The following is a 25,106-nucleotide window of genomic DNA, read 5'->3' on the forward strand; positions in this document are numbered from 1 at the left end:
CCAGAGCTCATCACAGAGGGGAGAAGCCAAAGAGCTGTATATAACCTCAAATATAGTTTGGATTTTATTTTCTCTGGGTGGCCCACATTTGCAGAGAGGGTGCAGCAGCAGATACGTGTTTTTTCCCTGGCCTGGACTCTGTTTCCTAGAGAAAGCAATAACGAATTAATAGACATGTGCCACCTTACAAGATTTCTCTCTTGCCTTCAGACTGGAAGAGAGAGAAGAGAAGGTTATGCAGCTCTATCTGGCAGCACAAGGAGACTTGCAGTATACATTGAGGCATTAAGGACTAATACAGAGGTATTTTTATTCCTCTCAGCTCCTGATGGGCAGCTATATTTATATAAATCTATATAGATTACTGTTTCTCCACAATTTTCTAGAATATGTCTCTCTTGGTGTACTGGTGGAGAGGCAGTTTTATTCTGACCATTTCTGCCACTAGACTATGTCTGCCTTCATTAATGGATAACCAAATCAAACAAACCTCCAAACTTTAGCATAAAATACTGCAGCAAACCATGCCAATGTCACACCAGTCTGCAAAGTTGACTGACTTTGCAGCTAACAGTCTTACAATGAATTAATAAGGAAGATTTTTTGTTAGCTTCAAGGCACACGGGTTACAAGACATATAAGGAAGAGTTTTGTGTTCATTTTTTTTTCCTTGACAATGTTGAATTAATCTTTCATGTGTGTACATTTTAATGGCTGTTGATTTGCTTCTGATGTTTTGATTGCTTGCACTTTTGCTCACAGACGAGAATAAATGGTGCTTTTCTATATCCAGTACAGCAAAGGAATAAACAAATTAATCGTTCTGTAGGGCTTCATCTCTTTTCTAAGCCAGCAACTCAGGTAAGCAAAAAGATGCCTCTTCTCCTCCTATTTCATTAGCTAGACTGTTAATTTCCCTGTTTCCAGTTTTGCCATATTCTGGGTTTGCTTATACTTGGATCTCTCTGAAAGGCATGTTCATTGATGAATTATTGTGTAAAAAGTGCTCTGAGTCCTCACTACAACAGCTGTGTGAAGACTTACTGGCTTTCTTTACCAAAGGAGGAAGCAACGTTTTGACTTGACATAACTTCATTTTTCTCAGCAGGGTATAAAAATCATGATAGCATATATGGCTAAAAACCTAAAATAGAAAACAATTGCACATTTCGTTTCAAACTTTAAAAAAAGAATTTTTTTTTGAGTATTGTTTTAAAATAAATATTTTCTTTTAAAACTTCCTATTAGCTTTTCATTTTTTGAAGCAAAACAATACAATAAAGATAATATTCTACTGTAATCATGTATCAAATTTAGTGTTGATTCAATCAATGAATAAACAGTTTGTCTGGAAAAAGTTTTTCAAGTTTACTAACATTATTACTTCCTAAAGACTGCCTATAACCTTCTGCCTCATCAAATAAAGTTTAATTGACCACTGCAGTAGAAAGTGGTTACTTTTTCTGTCTTCTCCTGTTGGTAGAAAATTCGGGTATGCTTTGAATAGTGATGGTTTGCAGTTTGGACAGGCTAGTCAAAACTAAGAACAACAGAACGCTAAAAGAATAATTCACTCCAGCAAAACACTTATACAAAGGGGATTCATAGGCATGTGAAAATGGTTACAGGGTAATAGATGAGCTCATTGTTCTTAATTTCCTGTTTGATTTTTTTCATATTTTATGAGTTATCTCATGCTTTTATTCTTATTCCTAGATAATATTTTTGAGAATACCTCTAAGCAAGAAGAGCAATCGTAGGTTTTTATTCGTCACATTCAAAATTATTTATAAGTGATTTCTTCAATAGAAATAATGTGCAGGCATGATTAGTACTCCTGATAAATAAGTGTCCAAAAAGGCCATTGAGAATTTTGGTCCTTAAAGTATTAATTAAATTACTGATAAATGTGTGTCTTGCATTATTGCCTTTTTCTAGGTACATTGCCTAGCAACTTTGCATCATAAAGCAGATTTATAGACTTTTCAAATTAGAAGAAATGTCTCTCTAAGGATACAGGCATAACTGTAAATGAGTTTCCTGAGCTTTTGTTATCTGCCCATGTGCTGTAGATGGACACCTTCACTACAGACAAGACTATGTTAATTCACCTGATCCTTCTGAGCCTCTTGATTGAGAGCAGCCAGGGGTGCTACTGTGAACATTACCCATGGGGGTTGTGGTCTGCCTGTTCACAAACCTGCAATTATGGCACACAGACGAGGCACAGGTAGGGCCAACCTATCTCATTACTTCTGTGCCTCCGCTTAATCCCTGAGAAAAAGACCCCAGCACTTCTGAGGAGGGGGACCTGTGCCTGAAGCTCCAGCTTCCATAATATCCTGAGAAAATGTCATACCAGTTTACCAGATGAATATATTATATTTTAATTGCAAAACTAAAAAAATACAATATTATGTATATACAGCATTACAGTGCCTCCAACAAACCTGTATCTGCCAACAGATGTAGTGAGGGTGAGCCCCCTATAAGGGGGGGACCAGTGCCCAGTGCCCTGGTCTGGGAGCTCTGCCCAGCTCAGAGCATTATCATGGGAGAAGTCAGCTCCAGCTGGCAAGTGTACAAAAAGTTTCTCCCTGTATGGCTAATTTTATTAATCTTATTAAAGTCAAATAAAGATTCAGCAGCACCAAATTAGATGTAATGCAGTGGTATACTCTAAATTTATGAGAAATCCCCTCTTTTCCTCCTGGCTTTTTCTGTACTATTCTCTGGGACAGTAGAAGTGAAGTGGAAAAAGTTGCTCTGTAAACATAAAGCATATTTGTATTTTCCTTTTAATCAACATTCTGCAACTACCTATTATCTCTCAAGTTGTTTTCATTGGGCTCAAAATAATTTTCTGTATCAGCCTTCACACACAGTTAGAAAATACCTATGATTCCTTCCTAGCATAACTTGTAAATTTTTTTTTAGGCAAATAAGAATGGATGAATATTATAGTCAAAACTTCTGTGACCAGCTGTGCACAAAGCAGGAATCTCGTGCATGTAACCAACAAATATGTCCCATCAACTGTCAGATTGGAGACTTCGGCCCTTGGTCAGAATGTGACCCATGCATTAAAAAACAAGTAGGTAGAAAAAAAAAGAGTAAATTCATTTACGAGAACTTGCTTCAAAAGTTCCATTGTCACAATTACAGTTATTTTTCCATATAAAGGATAAATCAAGCTGTAGAGTTTGCATTTTTATTTAAGCAGGAGAAAGTCACAGTATCTTTGGCTTATCCATAGCATACTATATGTTCTAAAGGTAAGAAAAATGGGATGTAATCATCTACTAAAAAGAGTTAACCCACAAATCCTAACCAGTAGTGGCTAGAAATGCTCAGGCTGTGTGTCAGACTGGTAGTCAGGATCAATTTGAGATTGCTTTTAAGAAATCCAGAGCACCACTCCTCCAACCTTTTAAGCCTATACAAAACTGAAGGGGATGTGCTTAATATCTGTGGAATAAAACCCCAGGATGTTTTTTTTTGTTTCCTCTTGGTCTTGTGTCTGTTGACTGTTGGTATACTTAGAGGTGAGATGGCAGAGAGGGAAGAGGTGAAAAGTCAAGTTCAAGTGGATTTGACCTAAAGGAACTAAGTCCTGGCAGATGTAAGGTTCTAGGAAGTGGAGGGGACTGCAGGTTGCATGGGGTAGTTATGTGGCTGGGTCTGAGCTTTGAGATCAACTGTGACAGCAGCTCTGTTTCTGTGCAGATGCAGTATACGACTCTGAATGTCCTGCTCAGCTTCCAAAATCCATTCTGTGCCTGAAAAACAGTCTTGAAAAACCTGTCAGATACCCTAAGTGTATCTTTACATACATATATAACTTTCTGATGCCCAGGCAGGATAAGGAAAACATGAAGAATCTGTTCTAGGTGTGAATGTGAACCACCCTACGGGGTTCCTATCCTGCAACAGGGATTGAGAGTATGAGGGCAGAGCAGGGAGAAACAGTGAAAGTGGGAGACAGTGAGCTGCAAGAGCTAGAAGGGGAATTTTTTGGTAATCAATATCTTCCTAAATGGCTGAGTTTCTTACATATGCATATGTAGAAGCATTGTTCGTATTTGTTAACTTCAAATATTGGTGCAACAGATTAGCTGCTTCAAGAAAAAAGGTGCTTTTGTGGACTGTGATCCATTTTTCCCTCCAACATATAAAGATCACTGCTTGTGATAAATACAAGCAACTGTCAAAATGACATGACTTACAAGGTTAAGTGTGAAGATTAGTGTAAACAAGGTCCAAGTGAGGGGAAGAGATGAAGAAGTGGAAGCTCACACAAATAATATTGTGAGTGCTCTGGACCCCAAATGGAGTAATTGTTATCTTGAGCTCAAAAGCTTTCAGATGATCTGGTGTTGCTCTTTGCATTCTCCCTTCATAGTCACTTGGTTACTGATTTTTACTAGACATCTTCCTGCACTGTTTGAGTTCAGTAGTTCTCTACAGGAAGAGAAGTAACAGAAGTCTGCAAGGAACTGTGCTTTCCAGTGGGAAAAAATTCTTGGAGGAGCAACTGTTCAGTCTCATGCAGATAGGTCTCACTACCAGTCTCTTAGAGTGAAAAATATATCTGAAGTGATTTGTCTAGCAACATTTATTCAGCACTGCTATTCTGCAAGGATGTTAGTGACTTTGGGAAAGAAAACTCAGTCAGCTTTAGCTTTTGCTCCCATATCATGTTTGGTAACAGAAACTGTCAGGAGAGCCATTTTTTTCTTCCAGTTCATCCAGTGCACTTCAGACAAGAGGCCCCATGTGTGGGAGCCAAGCCAGATGGTTAGGGGATGGCACTACATGTCCCTGTCAGAGTATTTCTATTTCAACAGAGATGATAAAGAACATGAAAAATCTCCGTTAAGATTGTTGCACACCATTTCCTGCTGTGCCATTAAAACTGAACACATAGGGACTGAACTTTAGATTCTTCCAGTGATGTAGCCCAGGTTGTCAAGTGCTTCATCATGTGTGCTCTGTCAGGGCTAGTGGGTCTCTTGGATTCCAGATCACTGCCCCCCTTACCTGGGGTGATGGCATGGTAGCATGTAAGAAAAAAAAAAAATTATTTCCTTTGGGACCCTAGTTTTGATAAAAGCTTCAGCAGCCCTGAGGCATGTGACTGTGCCTGAGGGGGCACTCAGCTACAAAAACAGCTCACACAAAGCACTCTGGTCTTATTTCTTCTGCCTTACAGTTTCGTGTCCGGACATTCCTGCGACCATCACAGTTTGGGGGTCAGGCCTGTACGGAGTCACTGGTGGATTCCCGCCCATGCTTCCCAGCTAAGCTCTGCAATGTAGTGGAAATTGATTGCAAGAATAAATTTCAGTGTGAAAATGGTAATGATAATCTTCATTGCACAATTGTTGCACTATTAGGTAGTCAAGTGATTAGACATTGAGGCAAGAAAAGTCCAGATAATCTAGGTTTTGTATATTCCATACAAAAATTCCAGGGGAAAGAAGCAGGGACACAAGTCTGCTCCAGAATTTCATATGAATTAGTAGCAGCTTATGTTTGCAGTTTCTTCTGTAACTAGAAGTAATTCAAGTGCAGTCTCTAGCCTGGGATGTCAGTATGACCATGATAGATAGACAGCAGCACTGTTCCAATAATATTTCTTTGCACAAATTCCTCATGTACAAACATATCCATAGAGTTTGTCTGAACATAAACTTGCACTGTTTTTGTTGAATTTCTGGTATTTCTTGTTTACTTCAATTTAAATACACCTCATTAGCCTTAAAATAGCTTTATCCTCATACCCTTTTGCTAATCCTAAAATGAAGCCTTCACATCTTCAAAGCAAGGCAAAACTGGCAGAACTGAAATATCCATTTCTCAGAGGAATAATCTATGCATTATACTGCCTCACTATTAACTCCTAAGACAAGTTCACACCTTTACTAGGGAAAAAAAACAGACTACCCTTTTCCGTATTCAGACATGCTGAATCTTCACATTGCTGATGCTGTTTCTCTGGTGCAGGTCGTTGTATTGCAAAAACAATGGAATGTAATGGAGAAAATGATTGTGGGGACAACTCTGATGAAAGAAATTGTGGGAGGATAAAGACCGTGTGTAACAGAAAGTATGAGAGCATCCCAGGTGTGCAGTTAATAGGCAGTGGGTAAGCCATCTTTTCTTATTTTTCGAAAACCTGAAATTCTTACCTCACTAATTTACATAAAAACATAATCCCCAACTAGCATTTGAAAGTATCGCATTAAAATACATAATCTCTCATATTAAAATTAAGCAGAAATTGTAAAAATGAAGCCAAACCTTCATGCTAATCCTTGTCCACTGCATCTGTCAGTCTTGCTCTGAAGAGCTGGTGGACTAGACATATTGCTGTCAAGGAGCACTGCACTCTGAGTTACCCTTCCTGCCCCACAGCAACCTTAGCATCGCATACTGGCAACGTCCATCTCGGTTATTCTTAGTGCCTCAGAAATTTTCAGGGTGTTGAGGGTGTTGCTTTTTTTGTCTATGATACCTTTCACATGATACCAACCATCACTTCTTCCAGACTACTAATCTAAGCAGTGTAAGATCTAAACAAGGGATGCTTATCCCAAGTAGTCATGCATTTTTTAACTGAATTTTGAACTCGGTGCACTCTGCTTAATATCAGTTATGGCAGAAATGGAGAACTGCTTGTTCATTTTACTAGGCCATTCTCTGTTTAAGAGTGACTGTCTCATAATGATATTGGAATTACCTAGACAGCTAAGCACAGATGAAAAGTAGGAAAAACAGCTGCTACTGCAGCATTTTTCAGGTGAATTAGATGTCCTTGTAGAGGAACTTCTTTCAAAGCACTTACATAACACAGATGTTAATGCCATTTCATTCAAACCTACAAAATCTTCAGTGCAGCTCTATACCACAGAAAGTTTCAAGTCTATATGTCTTTCTGGAATTGTTTGATCTCTGGTTATATTTTTTTGTTAGATTTCACATTCTGGCAGGAGAGAGCCGAGGGGAAGTCCTTGGCAACTCGTTCAATGGAGGACAATGCACCACAGTTAAGCGCAAAGAGACAAGGAAATCGTATCGTGTTCCTGCAAACCTGGAGGCTGTCAGCTTTCAGGTATTCTCAAGTAGCAGCTCCTGGCTGAAAAACTATTTCCATAATTACAGTCCAAGTTGTGTGCTCAAGTCTTAGGCAGTAATTTGTGGTTTAGGACAAGATTTCTCAACTTCGTGAGGCCAGGACATTCTTCAAGTGATGTGTGGAAATGGGAAAAATTAAGCAGTCACGTGGCTCTACTCACACCTTTAAGATCTGTGTTTACTCACTGCACAGTCAAATGATTGATTTGGGCTTCTCTCTTGCTTCCTTATGGCTGTGGCCATGTCTTTGTTTTGATTTGAGCCTTGCTCCTTCAAAATGCAGGATGTGAAAAATCTCAACTAATGTGTGAAAACTGAACTGCTGATTTTTGCCAGGAGTACTGTGTGTTTTTAGTATTACTTGAAGGGGAGCAACTGAAGAAAGGACACCCTAATATGTTCCATGGAAATTGCAATTGGATTGGCCATGACATAGAATAGCAGGTTGGAAGGGATCTCAAGGATCACCTGGTCACTCTTCCTGGCAAACGCATGGTCTAGACAAGATGTTCCAGTGTCATGTCCAGCCAAACCTTTAAAGTGTCCAGCGTTACTGGAATTTGCCACTTCCCTGGGGAGATTATTCAAAGCCTTTTTGTTCTCATTGTGAAACATGTAGGTTTTATAAATAATGGTGAAAAATTACTGTGTGCATAAATATCCAGTGTGGAAAAACAAGCCTTGGTTTGCCCAGGTCACTTTAAAGCTGTGTGGTTTATTAATTTACAGATGTCCATTTCCAGAAGTGTTAAGGGTTTGTGAATCTGACCTTTGAGAGTATATCTATATCTTTTTAACATTTAGACCAGCCTTTGGTATAGAAGGGTCACTGGATCAGGCTTTCTTTTTGGAACTCCAGTATGTTTTCATGCAAAAGCATATGACTTCTTGCAGAACGGAAATGGGGAAATGGATCACCTCACCTCCGAGGTTCCTTAGCAACCCTATTAATTAAACAAGTCTAGAGAAGGAAATCAAAAGGCATCTTTCAGACATGTGGGTTTTGGGAAATTAGTAACTTCTGATCTGATTCTAAAGTTTTCCTTGAGCAACAGCACCATTGAGGCTTATCAACTTGATCAGGCAGGTTTGCTCCCAGCTCCTCTCCACCTACTGGGAATTAAACTGGGAATTATGAAGAAAAGACAGAAAACATGAAGCTCTTTGCCTTGTACAATACAGAAGCCATGGGACTGGGACTTAGTCGTAGTGTGGACGTAGCATGAAGGTCTGACAGTCTTTGAAATGTCTGTTGAAATACTTTGTTGAAATTATTCCTAAGCTTTGAGGCATGAGGGTGAAAAATTTAAAATAAAAAAAAAAAAGAAAGTATTACATGCCTTTTTCTTGTTTTCTCTCTTGTATAAATGCCTGTTAGTAATGCTACTTCTTATCTAGTACTCACTTCACCTATTAACCTTTCTCAGCCTCATCTTTAGGGTTAAGAACAATTTTCAGCTTACTGCCAAGTCTCAACTAATCAGGCATGTTTATTCCTTAAAAATCAAAAATTCATTGCTTACTAGGCTTCTGTTTCAGGTTATTATTTGGGAAAATGTGTTTTGCTTTACTAAATCTACAGGTGAAAGATGAAGAGGATGATGTAACATCAGATTTCTACAATGATTTAACTCCCCTGAGTGATAGTGCTCATGGACATAGTTCATCCACTCATGGTGCTCAAAGATCTTCTGGTGTTCCATTTTTATTCTCAAGAAAGAAACGGGTTAAAGTCACATCATCTTCCTCCTTCAAGAAAGCTGTTGAAGCCTCATATGAAAAGGTAACTGAATGTTGCCTCAAATTTCTTCATTTGATTTGATTTCTGTCTGTTCATTTCAGAACTGAGCTACCAGGGGCTTCTTTCCTTATCAAGGCATTGGCACAGCATTTAAAAAAACAAGTAAGCAAACAAATAACTATGCTACTAGAATCACACATTAAAAAGTTTTTCTGAAACTATGGGATGCTCCAGGTTATAACATATTTTCCACAATGCAACATGCACTGCTCGTTTTAGTATAGAAATCATAACTTACTCCATTTAAAAAAGTATAGATTTAACATAGAAATGAGACTATCAGATCAGGTAAAACACTCCTTTTCCTGTCATAATTATAGAGCAAGTAGGGAGAATGCCATGTAGTAACAGTAGCAAACAACTCTGAAAAGAAATGAAGTGCACTCAAGAATGTTGTACATATGCATGTGCTGGGAATTATTCTACATTAGTTTCTGATTTGGTGACTAACTTGCATATTGGAGTCTTATGGCTGCCAAGATATACTTGATGATAATCTTGGAAATAACACATCCACAGAAAAGTGTCTGAGAACAGAAAACCTTTTTACCATGAAATTCTGCACCTGTAATACAGTTGAATACTGTGGGATATAAGACTGTGCCCTTTTATAGTTTAATGGCAGTAAGGGGTGGGCTATTGTTTACACAGCTGAGTCTAGATGACCACTTCCCACCCTTCTCTATCCTAAATGTAACAAAAAATTCTTACCATAGGACTGGAATATTAAGTAACACATTTCATTATAAACTATTTTTCTATTCTTTCATTATAAACTACTCCAGTTTGTTGCTATTACATACTATTTATTTTCTTCCTTTTCCTGTCACTGAATTCCCATGCTGTTATTCCAAAGGACTTCTGAAGGCTCTGTATCAGAATTTGTGCCCATTCCCTTAACCTGTGTTTCAAGTGTTTCTGGTGGTAGCTAATTGAGCGGGACTGCTTGAACTACAATTGAAAAACTGAGAGGTCAAAGATAAGAGGCCATCTCTGTCACTGGTGGTGTGCCATGGCTTAAGCCCAGCCTGTCACTCAGAAACCCCACAGCTGTTCGTTCACTCTCTGCCCCGCCTATCCCCCCCCTTTCTCCCACCACTCCCTGAGGGACGGGGTGGAAAATCAAAAGAATGTAACTCCCACAGGTTGAGATAAGAACAGTGCAGTAACTAAGGTATAACACAAACCACTACTGCTGCCACCAATAATAATAATAAGGGAAATAACAAGGGAAGAGAATACAACAGCTCACCACCGACCGATCAATACCCAGCCCGACCAGAGCAGTGATCTAACCCTTCCGGGTAACTGCCCCCAGCTTATACAGTGGGCATGACATGCTGTGGTATGGAATACCTCTTTGGTTAGTTTGGGTCAGGTGTCCTGTCTCTGCTTCCTCCCGGCTTCCTTTCCTCCGTGGCAGAGCATGAGACTCAGAAAAGCCGTGGTCAGACTAAAGATTACCAAGCAGCAACTAAAAACATCGGTGTTATCAGCACTGTTCCCAGGCTGAAAGTCAAAAAACACGGCACTGCACCAACTACTAAGAAGGAATAAAATGACTGCTATGGCTGAACCCAGGACATGATGTCAGGCAGGGACAGACATGATTCTGTGGCAAATCTGCTTATGATATTTGGGATAAAAGATTACTTAATCAGCATGTTCAGGTGATACCCTGCTTTGTAGAAAATTTCCAGTTAAAACTACTCACCTCAACATCAGTCCAGCTCAGGTTGTGTTTGGTTCCCTTTTGTCAATGAAGTTGTTTGTGTATCAAAACTGAACTTGGATACTGTCTTGGGTTCAGCTGTAGCAGTCATTTTCCTTCTTCTTAGTAGCTGGTGAAGTGCTTTGTTTTAAATGTGTTGATCTGAACCAAGGACAAGTACTCATGTTTGATTCAGAGCAGGCTTTCTTTAGGAATAATAATTTCCGATCTACTAATATTTTATATTAATACCTGTTACTCATGGGTCAAGCTTGCTACAGGCACCAAGTTTTACCACTATGATTAAACATGTGCCCAGAAATAACTAGAGACTTTGGAATCCAGTTTCTTGGGATTGTTCTACAAGTGAGGGTTTCCAATACTGTGTGAGCCTCAGGGATTTAACAGAGAAATCACTAGGTTTGACAACTGTAAGGTAAATTGCTAGTAATAAAAACAATTAATTGCTAGTAATAAAAGCACTTAAGATCAGTAGCAGCAAATGCAAATGCAAGATGCATGTCAAGCAGAAATTCATATTTAGTATGCAAGAGATGAAAAGCATGCCACAACCAGCTAAGGTTTTAGAATCAACGTTTGCCAAAGAGGCTTGTAATTCTGCATGTCGTAATTGAAATGTTAGCTGGCACAGCTGAAAATTGAGAATAAGAACCTAAATCACCTGAAAATCCTAAAAATGGATTAACCACAGGGTATTTTAGGAGCTAAGTGCAACTATGGGAAGTGTTACATAACTATTTCTTCCATGCTAATTCTTACTGCAGCAGAAAGCTGCATATCCTCAGCTTATTTTCCAATGTGCAAATGAGGGCAATGAAATGAACACTGCTGTGCAGGACTGAGAGCCAAAACCCAGTTCATGTGCTATGTTGCTCAGTCCTGGCTTGGACCTCCCTGTCTAAATGCATCCTTGAATCTTCCAAGCCAAGTGACCTTGAAGACAGAAATAGAGGAGAGCCAAACTACCAGCAGCAAAATTCAGCAGAAGCACCTATATATAATTCAGTACCAATTTTTTTTTTATAATAATTTTTTTCTATCTGCTGGGTGGTCATTTGTTCCAGTTTTATGCCCCTCCTGTTGCTCATGATCTTTTTGCTTTGGCCTTGTGCTGTCTGTTCCTTTTAACACTTTGTAAATCCCTTTCAGTATTTTCTGTTCCTCTCCTTTCTATTTAGTTGAAAGCCTCTAGCACTAGAAAAATATATGAATTAGATGTCTCAAAACCACTAGTTTTTTGTAAGATAGTAGGTTTCCAGTTTCTGAACTTTCTTTTCTTTTGCCTCTAGTATTGATAGCCCGACACTTGAACTCAATGAGATCTTTAACACTGTGGTTTAGTTTTAGTTTTAGCAGACTGACATATTCTGAAACTTCATGAGATTGACTTAGTATCCAGAATAGCCACTCACCAGATTGCTTGCAAATCAAGCCAAGCCTTTCCTCTGAAATTTTTGTTTGTTTTATCAGTTCCTGGTATATTTGTTTTGGCAGGAATCCTTTTGCTTTCTGTTTGGTAGATGCTCAGGGAGTCCTGATTTTCTTTAGAATGCTATATACACCCACAGTGTAAAGGAATAATGAGCATTGTCCTCAAGAACCTCACAGGGATCTTGGAATCTCCAGGTATAGTTTGTTCATGGTTAAAGCAGCATGATACACATGATTAATCAGTTCTAGCAACGTATCTCAGGACATAATTTTGGCTTCTCTACTTTTTGCAATTAACTACCTATGTAGATGCTATGACTACCCTTTTCTTTCTTCTAGAATTCCAACTTTATTAGAGTCCACAAAATAACTTCTGTTGCAAACTTCACAATGAAACAGTCAGATCTGCAGCTCTCAGACGTCTTTCTAAAAGCACTTAACCACCTGCCCTTGGAGTACAATTATGCTTTATACAGCAGAATATTTGATAACTTTGGCACTCACTACTACACCTCTGGGAAGGTGGGCGGTTCCTATGACATTCTTTACCAGTATAGCTCTGAGGAACTGAAGAACTCAGGTATGTAATCTTTAAGAAGAAATTATCACAATATGCTTACTAGCTTTTCCTATCACAGTTTTTAGGTCTTTCACCACGTAGTATGTCCTTCAACAGCAAAAAATATTGTTTAGACTTGCATAGATCCAGGAATTACTTACACTGCCTGGATAAAGAACAAGAATAAATTTTGCTTACATTATATTAATTTGAAGAGTTCAAGAGGTCCCTTACTTGATAAAAGTAATTAAAGGTCAAGACCAGGTGCCACCAGGGAAAGGTGTTCCAGCATACTCCAGTGTAGGACTCAAGTCTGATAGGTGTAAATGGTATTTTTAGGGATACAGTCATTGAAATTGTTGGTATTTATTAGAAATTACTAAAAATATTTCCATGACTGCCAGACTATCAAAATGAAAACTCAATACAACAAAATTGGAATTTTTAAGTTAAAAGCTGTAATCCTTAATGCTGTTGCTGTAACTTGCATGGGTATGGGAGGGTACCTAAACGGTATAGCAGGCATGACGCAGTCCAATGCTGTTTGTACCTGGGGAAGCAAGCACCTGCAGTAGCAAAATCTTCAGTGGTGGGTGAGGAGCAGGGAGACCTGTGATGGCTCACCTCTATGTGGGAGCCTGGGGGCATGGTGCCATCATGTAATGTGGTTACAGGGATGAAGCTGCTGCTCTGTGATATTTCTAGGCCTGGCAGTGGATGAATCAACAGAGTGTGTCCGAACAGAAACAACAAGGCGTGTGTTCCTCAGGAAGAAAAAGAAAGTCAGTACCAGATGCACCACAAACAGGATGACTGTGAAACATGAAGGTGACTGTGATGAAAACAGGGCTCATGTCCTGTTACTTACCCTGACAGATACCATTTCCGTTAGCTCCAGGTGGTCTCCCAGCTTTGCTGAACTGCAGATGCTCATCCAGAGAAGCCACTGTCTCTGAAGAGAGCACTGGAAACATATAAAAGAAATTATGATGTAGAAACACTACTCTTCTGCTCTGAAGCACGACCACTGGAGATCCAGTGGCACTGGCTCTTCCAGTCAGTCACAGATCTGGCAAACATTCCCCATAGCCCTGGGTCCAGGGCCAAGCATACTGAAATGGGAAATGGACACATGATCATGACTGAATCTATGATCTTTAAGGGTTGCTCAGGGCTCATTGAGAGAGTTGGGCAACAATAATATACTCCCTGATCTTCCTCTTCTGTTTTTCTCATGTCAGCAGACATCTAGGAGTTCCCTGGCCATGTCAGAAATGTGTCTCAGGAACTGTGGAAAGATGGTGCATTCTGCAAGAATAGCAAGAGTCATATTCTGCATCAATGAAAACAGGAATTTCATCACCACCTACATGTTTTTGTCCTCATTTTATAATCATTTCCCATTACTCAGGTGTTAACAGCTAGGAAAAAGATCCTGTCTCGTAGTGTATATTCTAGTGAAGCCTGCTGTACCTCCTGCAATTTTTTCAGTGTCTTGTGTACTTCTGAATATCTGTATCACTGAAGTCTCAGGCATTTTCTTTTGAAAGACTGACAGGCTGCTGTCATAGCAGGGATTGTTTGTCTGAGCTTAGACTTTATTATTCCAATCTTCAAAAAATCTTAGTATGTTGTTTTCTATCCTCTTACACTTTCAGACTGTTGTTACATCCACCATCTTTGGAGCCTTTGTCTGACAATATTGTGGTGAAATTCCCTTTCAGGTTCCATTCTGGAGTCAGCTGAGCGGTCTGTCTCTCTGGTAAAGGGTGGCAGATCAGAGCATGCTGCAGCTCTGGCCTGGGAGAAAAAGGAGGCTTTTCCAGAACACACAGTCTTCACAGACTGGCTGGAATCAGTAAAGGACAATCCTGTTGTGATTGAATTTGAGGTAAGAGAAGAATAAGAAAAATGTTGAGGTAGCAAAGCGCTCACCAGTTAGCAGTTTTCAGAGAGCTCTGCGAGTGTTTTCTCTTTTAATGTAATGCTGTGTGTGATATGAATGTATATGGGCTTAAATACACAAAGCATTTATTTGAACTGCTTCTTGTGCATGTAGGTTTCTAAGCTACACCAGGTTTGCATTGTCCATGGACAATTAGAGTAAGAAGGAGGAATGCAAATGAATTGCCGTGTCACCAGAAGGAGCTCAGGCATGGACAAGAATTAGTTACTGTGCAGGAAAGCAGTCCGAGGTGCTGGGAACACTTTTGTCCCTGTGCTCTTTCACTTGTTGCAAGGTATGGCACATAGCCAAACTGAAGCAAAGCAACAGTCCCCTGTTATCTCTGTCCTGCTCATATAATGCCAGCATGCCAGCACTGTTGTGAGTGCAGTCAGCTGCCTCCTTCCACAGCTGGCACAGCAGCCACTCTGCAGCAGTGTCAAAGCACTCAAGGCAAGCAGCAAAACCAGCCTGAATGCAGTGATCTTTAACTGCAGATGCTGAGCTTCTGAAGGCAGTGTAAGTTTGTCTCACGCGGCAGGAGCCACATGTAAACAAACCTCATGTCATCTATAGTGTTCTGACTTATTAGACGTAGTATTCCACTTGTTTCATTTTCCACCGGCTCACAGAGCCCTAAACTGGGGAAAAGAGGTATAAACGGGGTAAACATAGAATCACAGAATGGTTTGAGCTGGAAGAGACCTTGAAGATTATCTAGTCCTAATCCCCTACCATTGGCAGGGGCTCCTTCCACTAGACCAGGTTGCTCAAAGCCCAGTCTAACTTGGCCTTAAATACTTCCATATGGATGTATAGCACTGTCATGCTCCTTTAAAGCATCTGCAACTTTCAGCATGCCTGACTCCTGGTGTCCCTGCCCATGCCAGGGGTGTTGGAACTAGATGATCGTAAGGTCCTTTCCAACCCTAACTATTCTATGATTCTATATGGCTTCATATGCAGGCCCTAGTGCCTTTAGAAGCGCTGCAGCTCTCCCAGCAGGACTCTGTTGTGTCTACGTAACTGCTTACTGAACAGCTGCCTTCCAGGTGTCACCCATCATGGATTTGGTGAAGAATGTGCCGTGTGCTGTGACCAAACGTCGCAACCTGCAGAGAGCCCTGAAAGAGTACGTGGGAAGGTTTGACCCTTGCCAGTGTGTCCCATGCCCCAACAATGGCAGGCCTGTGCTTTTTGGGACAGAGTGCCTCTGCCTGTGCAAGGCTGGCACCTATGGCAAAAGCTGTGAGACACAAGCTCCAGGATACAAATCAGGTATTTGGGGTGATACTGTCGTAGTGTAAATATGGTCCTTCTGGTATCTATTAACCAAGGATTAATCTGAAATAACCTTCCATTACTAAATCCATAGCATTTACCACACGGTGATGGTCAGAAAGAGTAAGAATAAAAGTAGGATTGAAAATAAAGAATCAAATTGAATATGCACAGCTGAAAAGAAATTGTAAGACATGGTAGAAGATTCCTTAGCTACATAATTAAGATAATAGCAAATGAGCTTTTCAGCAATATGTAGGAAGTTGAGATCAAAGATAATCAATGTAAAAATTATGAAACCAGTTCTTTAGTTTTCCCTATAGCCTATTATACTCAAGACTAAATGGCTAATGGAGATAAGAATTGATTACATGTTGAAGGAAAACTCAGTTGTCTTGAGGAGAGGGAACATAATCATCATTCTGAAGAATTTAAAGAACTACTTCATGCAAACAGTGTTTTTAATTAAATTGGCACTAGTGCCATGCCTATGGGAAACAGAAGAGACTTCCAGCATTATACTTATGATTATGTATATTTGAATTCAAGGACCAAAAGAGGACAAAGGGAAAATCACTAAGGCAGGTCTCATTTTGTGACCCTGATAAAGAAATACTTGGAAAAGAATGAACAATTGAAGACATGCAGATAGAGATGAATGTAGAAAGTATATTTTACACAGAAAAGAAAGGATGTGTAAATATTTTTTTTATATATATGCTTCATGGTGCCACAGACAAAAAACCACAAGGGCTAAAAGAAGACAGTAGTGTTTTAGTTTTGCTTGCATATGGTGTGTATTAGGGATTTAGACATGGTGCTAGAGTTCAGGTTTATTTAATAACTTATTAAATACTGTCCTATGTAAAAAGGTTGACAGCATTGCAAAAACTCAAACATCTGTATGTGCAATTGAAATAAAAATTAGCTGATTCTGGGTTTGAATGTTACCTGTGATCAAAACTATAAAGAAAGGTATATTTTAGGTTTTCATAAAGCAGCTGGAATTTGGCTGACCTCTTTTGAAAAACCACTTTTCTAGATATAATCTAATCCCTTAAGAGTAAAAATTTTAAACCTCTGAAAAACGCCATAATGAATTTACCATCATTTCTTTTGTATGTGGCCTTAAGAGAAATACTATGTATGGTACAGATCTACCAAAAGATGAGATTTCTTTTATTTCCTGAAGTTGCTGTAGATGGCCGCTGGGGTTGCTGGTCTGAATGGAGTTCATGCAATGCTTCCTTTAAAAGAAGAAGGACCAGGGAGTGTAATAACCCCACCCCTGTGAATGGTGGGAAGCCTTGTGAAGGTGAACAGGAAGAAGAGGAGGACTGTTATGTCTCTGTGTTCACAGACAGGTAAGAAGATGGTAATTCGAAAGATCTCCTTAGTCATGAGGCAGATATAAGGAGCTCTCCAGAACGGCTTTGTGACTACCAAAGAGAAATAGCAGACATCTGTCCTCTCTGAACTTCTGTGCTGTTGTTGAGAGAAGGAAATACCTGAAAATCTTTGAACTTGCTGCAAGTTTGGTTGTATTCATTGTTCATTCCTAGAAACGACTGATGAATTACATATAAAGTGTGCCTGTAGACCTCTCAACACTGCTTTACATGGCTTCTTTTCCAAAACCATGGAGAACTCATCTGTTTCCTTTCGTGGGAGTTTGCAGGTTCTGTTTTTTGAATACCACACCTTATTCTCTTGGACATTTAGGTCTGAACTTAATCTCAGAGAGAATTACACCGAAACCACCAACCTTTTTGTATTTTCACTCTATGTCTGATGTACCTGTTTTGCATGGTTTGAATTTAAACCCTAACTCCAACCCCAGACTGGCTCAGTTTCTTGCATCTTCAAGAGCAAGGCTTTGTGCAGATTCAGTCTTTCTACTGGAACCAAGAGCTGAAGCAGGATTTTCATCATCCCTGCTGTAATGACTACAGAGGAGATTCTGGAGCAAATAGCAGAGGATTAAAAGCAATGGGCTCCACAGTTGCTACTCATCTCAGTTAGACACCATGGCTGTACAGCTCCATGCTCACAGAGGTTAGCCTCCTTTAGCCATTGCCTGATGGCAGCAGGGGGGTTTTGACTAAACCCAGCCAAATCACATGGGTTTCTTAGGGACTTCTGCCATCTGTTGTTCTTCACCTCTTTTTCTTAGCCCATTGTCACGGTTTAAACCCAGCCAGCCAGCTAGTTCACTCACTCCCCCCTCCTTTTCCTCCCTCTTTCTTTCCTTCCCACCCCCACCCCCCCCCCCACCCCCCCCGCTCCTGGAGAGATGGGGAGGAGAATCGAATGAATGCAACTCCCACGAGTTGAGACAAGAACAGTCCAGCAACCAATGTACAACACAAATCACCACCGCTACCACCAACGACAGCAATGATAAGAGAAAATAACAAGGGAAGAGAATACAATACCACCTGCCGAAAAAACAAATCTGATCCAGAAGACCCCATGTCCTTCCAGGTAACTCCCAGTTACTCCCCCGGGCATGACGTGCTGTGGTATGGAATACCTCTTTGGCTAGCTTGGGTCAGGTGTCCTGTCTCTGCTTCCTCCCGGCTTCCCCTCCTCCCTGGCAGAGCATGAAACTCTCAAGAGTCCTTGGTCAGGGTAAACATTACTTAGCAACAACTAAACACATTTGTGTTATCAGCACTGTTTCCAGGTTGAAAGTCAAAACACAATGCTGCACCAGCTACCAAGAAGGAGAAAAATCGACTGCTACTGCTAAACCCAGGACATCCATAAAAATATTTCATGACTTATGTCAGTAGAAATTGTAGCCCTGTATCTATCACATTTTAATGTTCTTGCAATCTCACTCCTATCAGAACCTGCACATTTTGATGTTCATCATATTTTATTTAACAGAATAATATTGGTCTTTTAGCATGGAGAGGGGGACAAGACACACTGCATTCCTTTCCAAAGCTCCTGACATTCTGCCATTGTCATTTGGTAACATCAATGCTTAAGATACATCATTACCAGCAAATTTTTACTTTTCAGAGCTGCTCCTTGTATAAATGATGATGAAGCCAGGAAAGAAGAGGATGTCTTGATTGGTGAACCTGAGTCTGGATGCTCCAGGCCAGACCCACCAGAATACGGCTTTATTAGGGTGAGCATGAAAAATGAGTGTTACAGAAGGCAAGTATACCAATTGCAGAGCTGGGAAATTTTGCAGCTTTTTTGCTACATGTGCCTTGCAACCAAGCTAGCTACTGTGCCAGCTGAGCCTGTTGCTGTATATGTGGCATGCTGTAGGACTCTATTCCATCAAAGCCCGCCAGCACCTGAAGCAAACACAAGGTAGAACTCATTTCAAACAGTAGTCCTTGAATTGTTTTGTAACCATGACATCTGGTAGTTCAGATGAACAAACATACCGTTATATAGGTTGAGTGGATGACTCATTATTTCACAGTAGGAAAACCACGCATTCGTTACATCGTATCATCAGGCTTTTACCATTGTTTCTTTCAACAATGTCTAGTCTCATTACCATAGATTTCTGAGGGTTTTTTGGTTTCTTTTTTTTTTTTTGTAGAATGAAAAGAACCAGTATGCTGTGGGGGAAGAAGCCGAAATTGCTTGTGTGAGTGGTCATGTTCTCAGTGGCTATCAATTCTTTCGGTGTCTGCCAGATCAAACCTGGATGCAGCAACCTGTTGAATGTCAACGTAAGAAAGAGAAAACTAATTTAGCCTAGCAACAAAACAGGAGTGGAAGAAAAAGGCAAAAAAAAAAAAACATTTTAATGCTGGTTTTAACAAAAGAATCTGTAATGATATTTGAGAAGATGGCATTTTAAAAAGTTGTTTCATGTAGATATAGCAAAAGCCTACTGAGTCACTGCATCATTCCTCTTTCAATTCAGAAGTACAACTATTATGTTCTTTGTAAGGACATTGTAATATTCAGTGCTTTAAAAAGCCCTCAGATGGATGCTGTGACGTCCTTCTCTTGTCTGCTTTTAAATATCTTTACCAGAAGGACTCACCTTTTGTTTCCAGACTTACAAAGGTATCTTTAAGTTGATAGAGTTATGATGAAGAAAGCGTTCTTAAAGGAATTTGTCTACCACTTTTTGTACTAAATGGTATACCACCCACCCAGGTTGCCTTCAAAATTTCCACAATAAATCAAAGCTTTCAAGTATTTACATTCCAGTTAAGAAGTAAGGACCGGAACTGACCTGGGTTTGCTAACAGGAGAGATTCTGATAGTTTTCTAGAACTGGTGTGATTTCACTGACTTAGTGTTCATTTTATAAAAAAAAACCAAACACCAAGTTTGCTACGGCCATTAACTGTTCTGTTACTGGCTTCATGCGAAAAAAAAAAAAAAAGCTGTTAATGCCATTCTTATTTTTAAACTGTGAAATTAAATTACTCATGCTAGCAAACAGTAGAAACACATTGCAATTATTTAGTTATTGATTGAAAAATATTTAAAAAGACTATGACAGTTCACTGAAAATTTCTAGACTTAATTATGTTAAATATTTATTAGTTTTTAATGTCAGTCAAATGTTCAGTGTTATTAAGCGCCTTTATGGCTCTTTAGATGAAGCATTAGGACTTGCTGTAAATATCTACCATAAAAACACCATAAAACCATCAAGAATTATACTTATTTCTTGTTTATTACAGCCTTGGTTTGTCTTAGGCCACCAACATCTGACAGTGTCACAATTTCCCCATTTAAGCAACAGTACAGTGTTGATGAAACTGTGAAGCTGAGCTGCCAGGCTGGGTTTATAGTCACAGGTCAAACACAGTACACCTGTGGGAAAGACCTGTCCTGGATACCACCTGTTTTGAGACCTATTACATGTGGAGAAGGTCAGTATGCCTGCAGATACCTTACTGTTTCTATAGTGCTGGTATTAACAGCACAGTTTTAGCTAGTTGCCTGGTTTAAAGATGTATAACAACTGTTCATTAATTTTGGTTTTACTTTGTGCTTGCCACAGTGCCATATAATTTCACCCCCAAACTTCTGCGTTAAGTTCAGAAATTTTGGGTGCAATGTACCATTTAATTATAAAATTGAGATACTAAACCTGTTTTCTTAAAAAAACCAAAACAACACCCAGCTGTGTTAACAAGGCTTTACAAAGCAGAGAATGCATTCTACTAAAACTTCAGCTTCTCTCATTGTACAGGATTTTCAAGTGATTTTTGCAAAGACTGATGTCTACTTGCAGAATCTCAACCACAGCAGCTTCTGAAGAGAAAAATAAGGGATAGGTAGAAATAAATCCATTTTAGGTTTCATAGCAGGAGTCCAACATATTTTTGTTCACTCTGTTGCTAGTTACAGTAACTCTCACTCTTTTGTTTCAGATGTGCAAACTGAAATTAGAGGTGTTTGCAATCCAGGACAAAAGCAGGTTGGATCTCAGTGTGTTTGTATGTCTCCAGAAGAAGATTGTGGGTGAGTTAAGTACTTTAATTAGAAAAAGAAAAGCCAAAGTTTCTCTATTTATAGGCCAAGAGCCCACTGTGACACAAAACAGAAAGACTAACAAAAGACAACAACAATTCAATAACTGTTCGGATGTTAGGCACCTATGCCCCTGTATCCAAATTACAGCCCCATTTACAGCCTGTGAAATAAATGAATGATGACATTAACCAAATGGCACATCATGGCACATCTTTCTAATATACATTATCATCTGCTACTAGAGTCTTCCTTTTCTTCTCTATATTCCTCCAATTTCTATATTTTCACTGTCATCACCTTGCTATAACAGGTCATGCTCCTTATGTTTGAGATTTACCTTTTTCAGATTAACATTCTGCAAAATACTGTATGTTTCAGAATCCAGAGCATATGAAAATGTATGGAACTTGGATTTATTATCTCCATACAACAAGACCTGCAGAGACCACTAAGCAATCAAGTGAACTGAGGGCTATCCTAGAGGATCTTAGTAAATGACTGGCCAAGGTGCAGATGTGGGTCTGGAGATAGATAAGATGATCACAAACTGGATATGAGCTGGGCAGTTCTAGTGCTGAGATCACAACCCTTTCCACCACAGGGCTCCTGTGTGACTGCAGGCAAGACCCTTGGCATGGGATTCATCTCATTCATGTCAATGCCCAAATAACCAGGCGTCTTCTCTGTCAAGAGCCCTTGGGAAGGGAGAGAGCATGTTAAGGGGGTGATAGACGTTGTCAAACATACATGGGCCAAATCCTCTGAGAACTAGAAATGTTTCGTTGACTATAAACTTAATTCAGAAACATAAACAAGGTGAGTTGTATTGCTCCCTCTCTTTGGGAGATGACTAGGCTCCACAAAATAGTGCTGCTTGGAAATGCCTGTACTTGCTCAGAACAAACCCACTCAGGAACCAAGAGCAATACAGAAAGAAACTACAAGCAGCACGGCTGTTTTTGCCTGCCATTGGTCCCAAACTAAGTGTGCTTCAGAGCAGACTGTCACACACAGCTGCAGGGCTGCATTAACTCAGACAAGCCATCTTGCAGAGGTAATGGCATTTCCTGATTTCTTGTGTAGGTACACATCCTCCATTTCTCATCTGTTTGACAGGACCAAAGCTTCCTCAGCTCACAGCATGATGTTGTATCAGGTCCAGGTCTTGCAGTAGCTAGGACAGCCTAGACAGATACGCAGCCTGGCCATGGCTTTGCTGTGTTTGCTGGTGGAGTGTTTAGAAGCATGGACTTGTTCCACAGCCTGCTAAAATTTTTCTTTTTCCCTTGGACCAGTCACTACTCAGAAGACATCTGTGTGCTACATGCTGCTTCTGAACAGAGCATTACCAAGCCCAGCTGTCAGTATTCAGCTGAATTGTGCCTTGGACAGCAGTCATTTCATTTCTTACATGCCGGCCCTTGTCATGATAATTCCAGCCTGGACTGGGCTATTGAAAGGGCAAAGCTCTCCACAAAGAGCTTGAAGAAAGTTCCCTGTGGCTATGACACCTGCTATGACTGGGAGGAGTGTCCAGGTACGGCTTTTGAATGGTGGGATTTATCCAGCCCTTTGGATCTGAAAATGAAATATGATGACTCCTTCACTGCTCCAGGAATGAGATTTAGAAGCATTGTGGTCAATATGAGCAATTTACGGTAGGAGGAGGGTGGAACTGTGGTCAGCCCTGTGTCTCTGACAGCAAGTGTTATACCTAGATACACGCCTTTTCCCTTTACCCACAAGTGGTGTAGCATTGCCACTTCTCATTAGTAAGGCACAAAATGAAGGGAATTTTTTCAGTAAAATTAACTTTTGAATCTCTAATCACAAAAATGTAGTTGGCAGTGTTATTGTCCATTCCCTTTCAGACTACTATAAACAGTAGTTTGTAATTCAGGAGTTAATTTGGGCCACACCTTCTATAGCATATAATTAAATTATGAAATTAAATCATGATGCTACTTTAAAAGCAAGACTGGGGCCAGCAGGCTTAATGGGATCTTAATGGTAAAATTTGAAAACAACCATATGTGAAAACTGTGTTTATTAGAAGTTTTAATGAACTCACTAAGCTGATGAAATCCCTAAGAGGATTATTTTATAAACACTGCTGTGAAACTTGGCTATTTACTGTGTAAGTTGGTGATAAGAGCAGTAGGTTTTCCTGTAAATGTCTGAGGTGCTGGCTGGCTCTGCACATATTGAGTATTTGCCAGGAAAAGGCTGAGTGGCAGCCACACTTATTCCTTCACTTGCTTCCAGAGACAAATGTGATCCTTATCACACCTTGTCTTGTTACGATAAATTAAGCAACAGCAGTGTGCAGCAATCTTGAGACCCCGTTTTGAAGATGCAAGATTTCGGTAGCACAGGATTTGTAATACGTGGTTATAAAATTGTTACATGAAATGCTCATTGTGGGGCTGTAGCAGAGGGCATCACCATTTTGTGGCCCTGAAGGAACATGCTCTAGTGGAGCCTATAGATACCTTGGGCTCCTGGGAAGGTGGCTATAATTTAAAAAAAATATATTGGGTTTATTTATTCCAGAGCCCCTAAGATGCCTAGGTCTGCTCTCACAGTGGAAGTGGCTTAAAGCTGGATTCTGTGACAGCACCTCAGTGTTTTTCTCTCAAAAGCCTACAGAGGGGCCTTGTTCAGTGAGGAAAAATGAGAGAGACAAAAAAATACATTAAATAAAATAAGTATTTATTGTGGTGCTCAAGAGGTTTGAATTGGACTTTCCTCCTCACCATGTTCATAAAAGCCCTCTTTCTTATGAGAATACACAAACATTCAGATTTGAAGTTTTGATTTTAGAATGTTTAGTTGGTATCAACACAGATGCAGAAGACACTGCAGTACGGCTAAATGGAAGAAAACATGTTTTTCGTGTGTTTTCAGAAAAGGAAAGCAGAAACTTATTTTCCTGCCTAGGGAATTTCTGGGAAAGAATGTGAAGAGTCAGAATTTGATTAGGTCAGAAATGGGTAATGAAATAACCCGCAGGACTGAGCTTTACCACAGGCCAGCAGCAGGTAGCTTAGCATTCATAAAAGGAGCTTTAATGAAATAGGAGTTGACACAATGTGGACCTTAAGACACCATTTCACAGCAACATTCTGTGATAGGATAATTTGGAACAGAAAGTCAACTTAATATCTTTTTGTTTAAAAGAAAAGTCAGGGAAAGTCAGTGGATAAAAATAGATACTTAATTTATGCTTCTGTATCTAAACCATTGCTGCAAATCCTGGCATTTAAAGCTGGTTTTGTATCTAGTCTTAATACCCTACCATCCAGTGTATGACTATAGGTTTTTGTAACTAATGTATCATGAGCCTCCTATAATGTTTTTTCCCACTGGACTTTGACACGCTATCAAGTTGTAAAGTATGGGTTTAGTCATGATATTTGCAGCTAAAATTCCAACATGTTCATTCGCAGAGACACAGACCCAGTGCTCCTGCCTGATGCCTTACCAATGTCCCAAAGAAGAGAGACAAATTCACTGCATCCAAATGGAGTCGACAGGGAGGAGGAGGACAGTCAGTCATTGCATGCTGGCAGCCATGAAGTGCGCTGGCATCAAACTGGAGGTGCTGGAGCAGGGGAGCTGCCTAGTGTAACCCATCAGTTCTCCTGGCAGTCACCATGACCATCCCACCATGGGCAGGCTGAGCAATCCTGGGAACAACCTGGCTAGTTACAAAAGGACAAGTAGATTAAAAAAAAAAAAAATA

The 25,106-nt window shown here is 39.9% G+C and overlaps 1 protein-coding gene across 1 annotated transcript; it reads left to right on the forward strand.

Annotated features, from left to right (window-relative positions):
* Positions 1-523: 523 nt before the first annotated feature.
* On the forward strand, positions 524-25,089 carry C6 (complement C6). The gene is made up of 18 exons (XM_062627763.1): positions 524-861; positions 2,073-2,230; positions 2,938-3,094; positions 5,213-5,357; positions 6,007-6,148; positions 6,976-7,114; positions 8,720-8,920; positions 12,441-12,681; positions 13,366-13,488; positions 14,385-14,551; positions 15,658-15,883; positions 17,079-17,250; positions 18,917-19,028; positions 19,458-19,590; positions 20,563-20,754; positions 21,259-21,349; positions 22,657-22,898; positions 24,811-25,089. Exons 2-18 carry the CDS (start codon positions 2,073-2,075, stop codon positions 24,990-24,992), a joined length of 2,823 nt encoding a protein of 940 aa, XP_062483747.1. The 5' UTR covers positions 524-861; the 3' UTR covers positions 24,993-25,089.
* Positions 25,090-25,106: the final 17 nt, after the last annotated feature.

Source organism: Pezoporus occidentalis, unplaced genomic scaffold (genome assembly GCF_034315485.1).
Source record: "Pezoporus occidentalis ecotype Australia unplaced genomic scaffold, CSIRO_AGI_Poc_V1 ctg306, whole genome shotgun sequence".
In the NCBI taxonomy this organism is placed as follows: domain Eukaryota; kingdom Metazoa; phylum Chordata; class Aves; order Psittaciformes; family Psittacidae; genus Pezoporus; species Pezoporus occidentalis.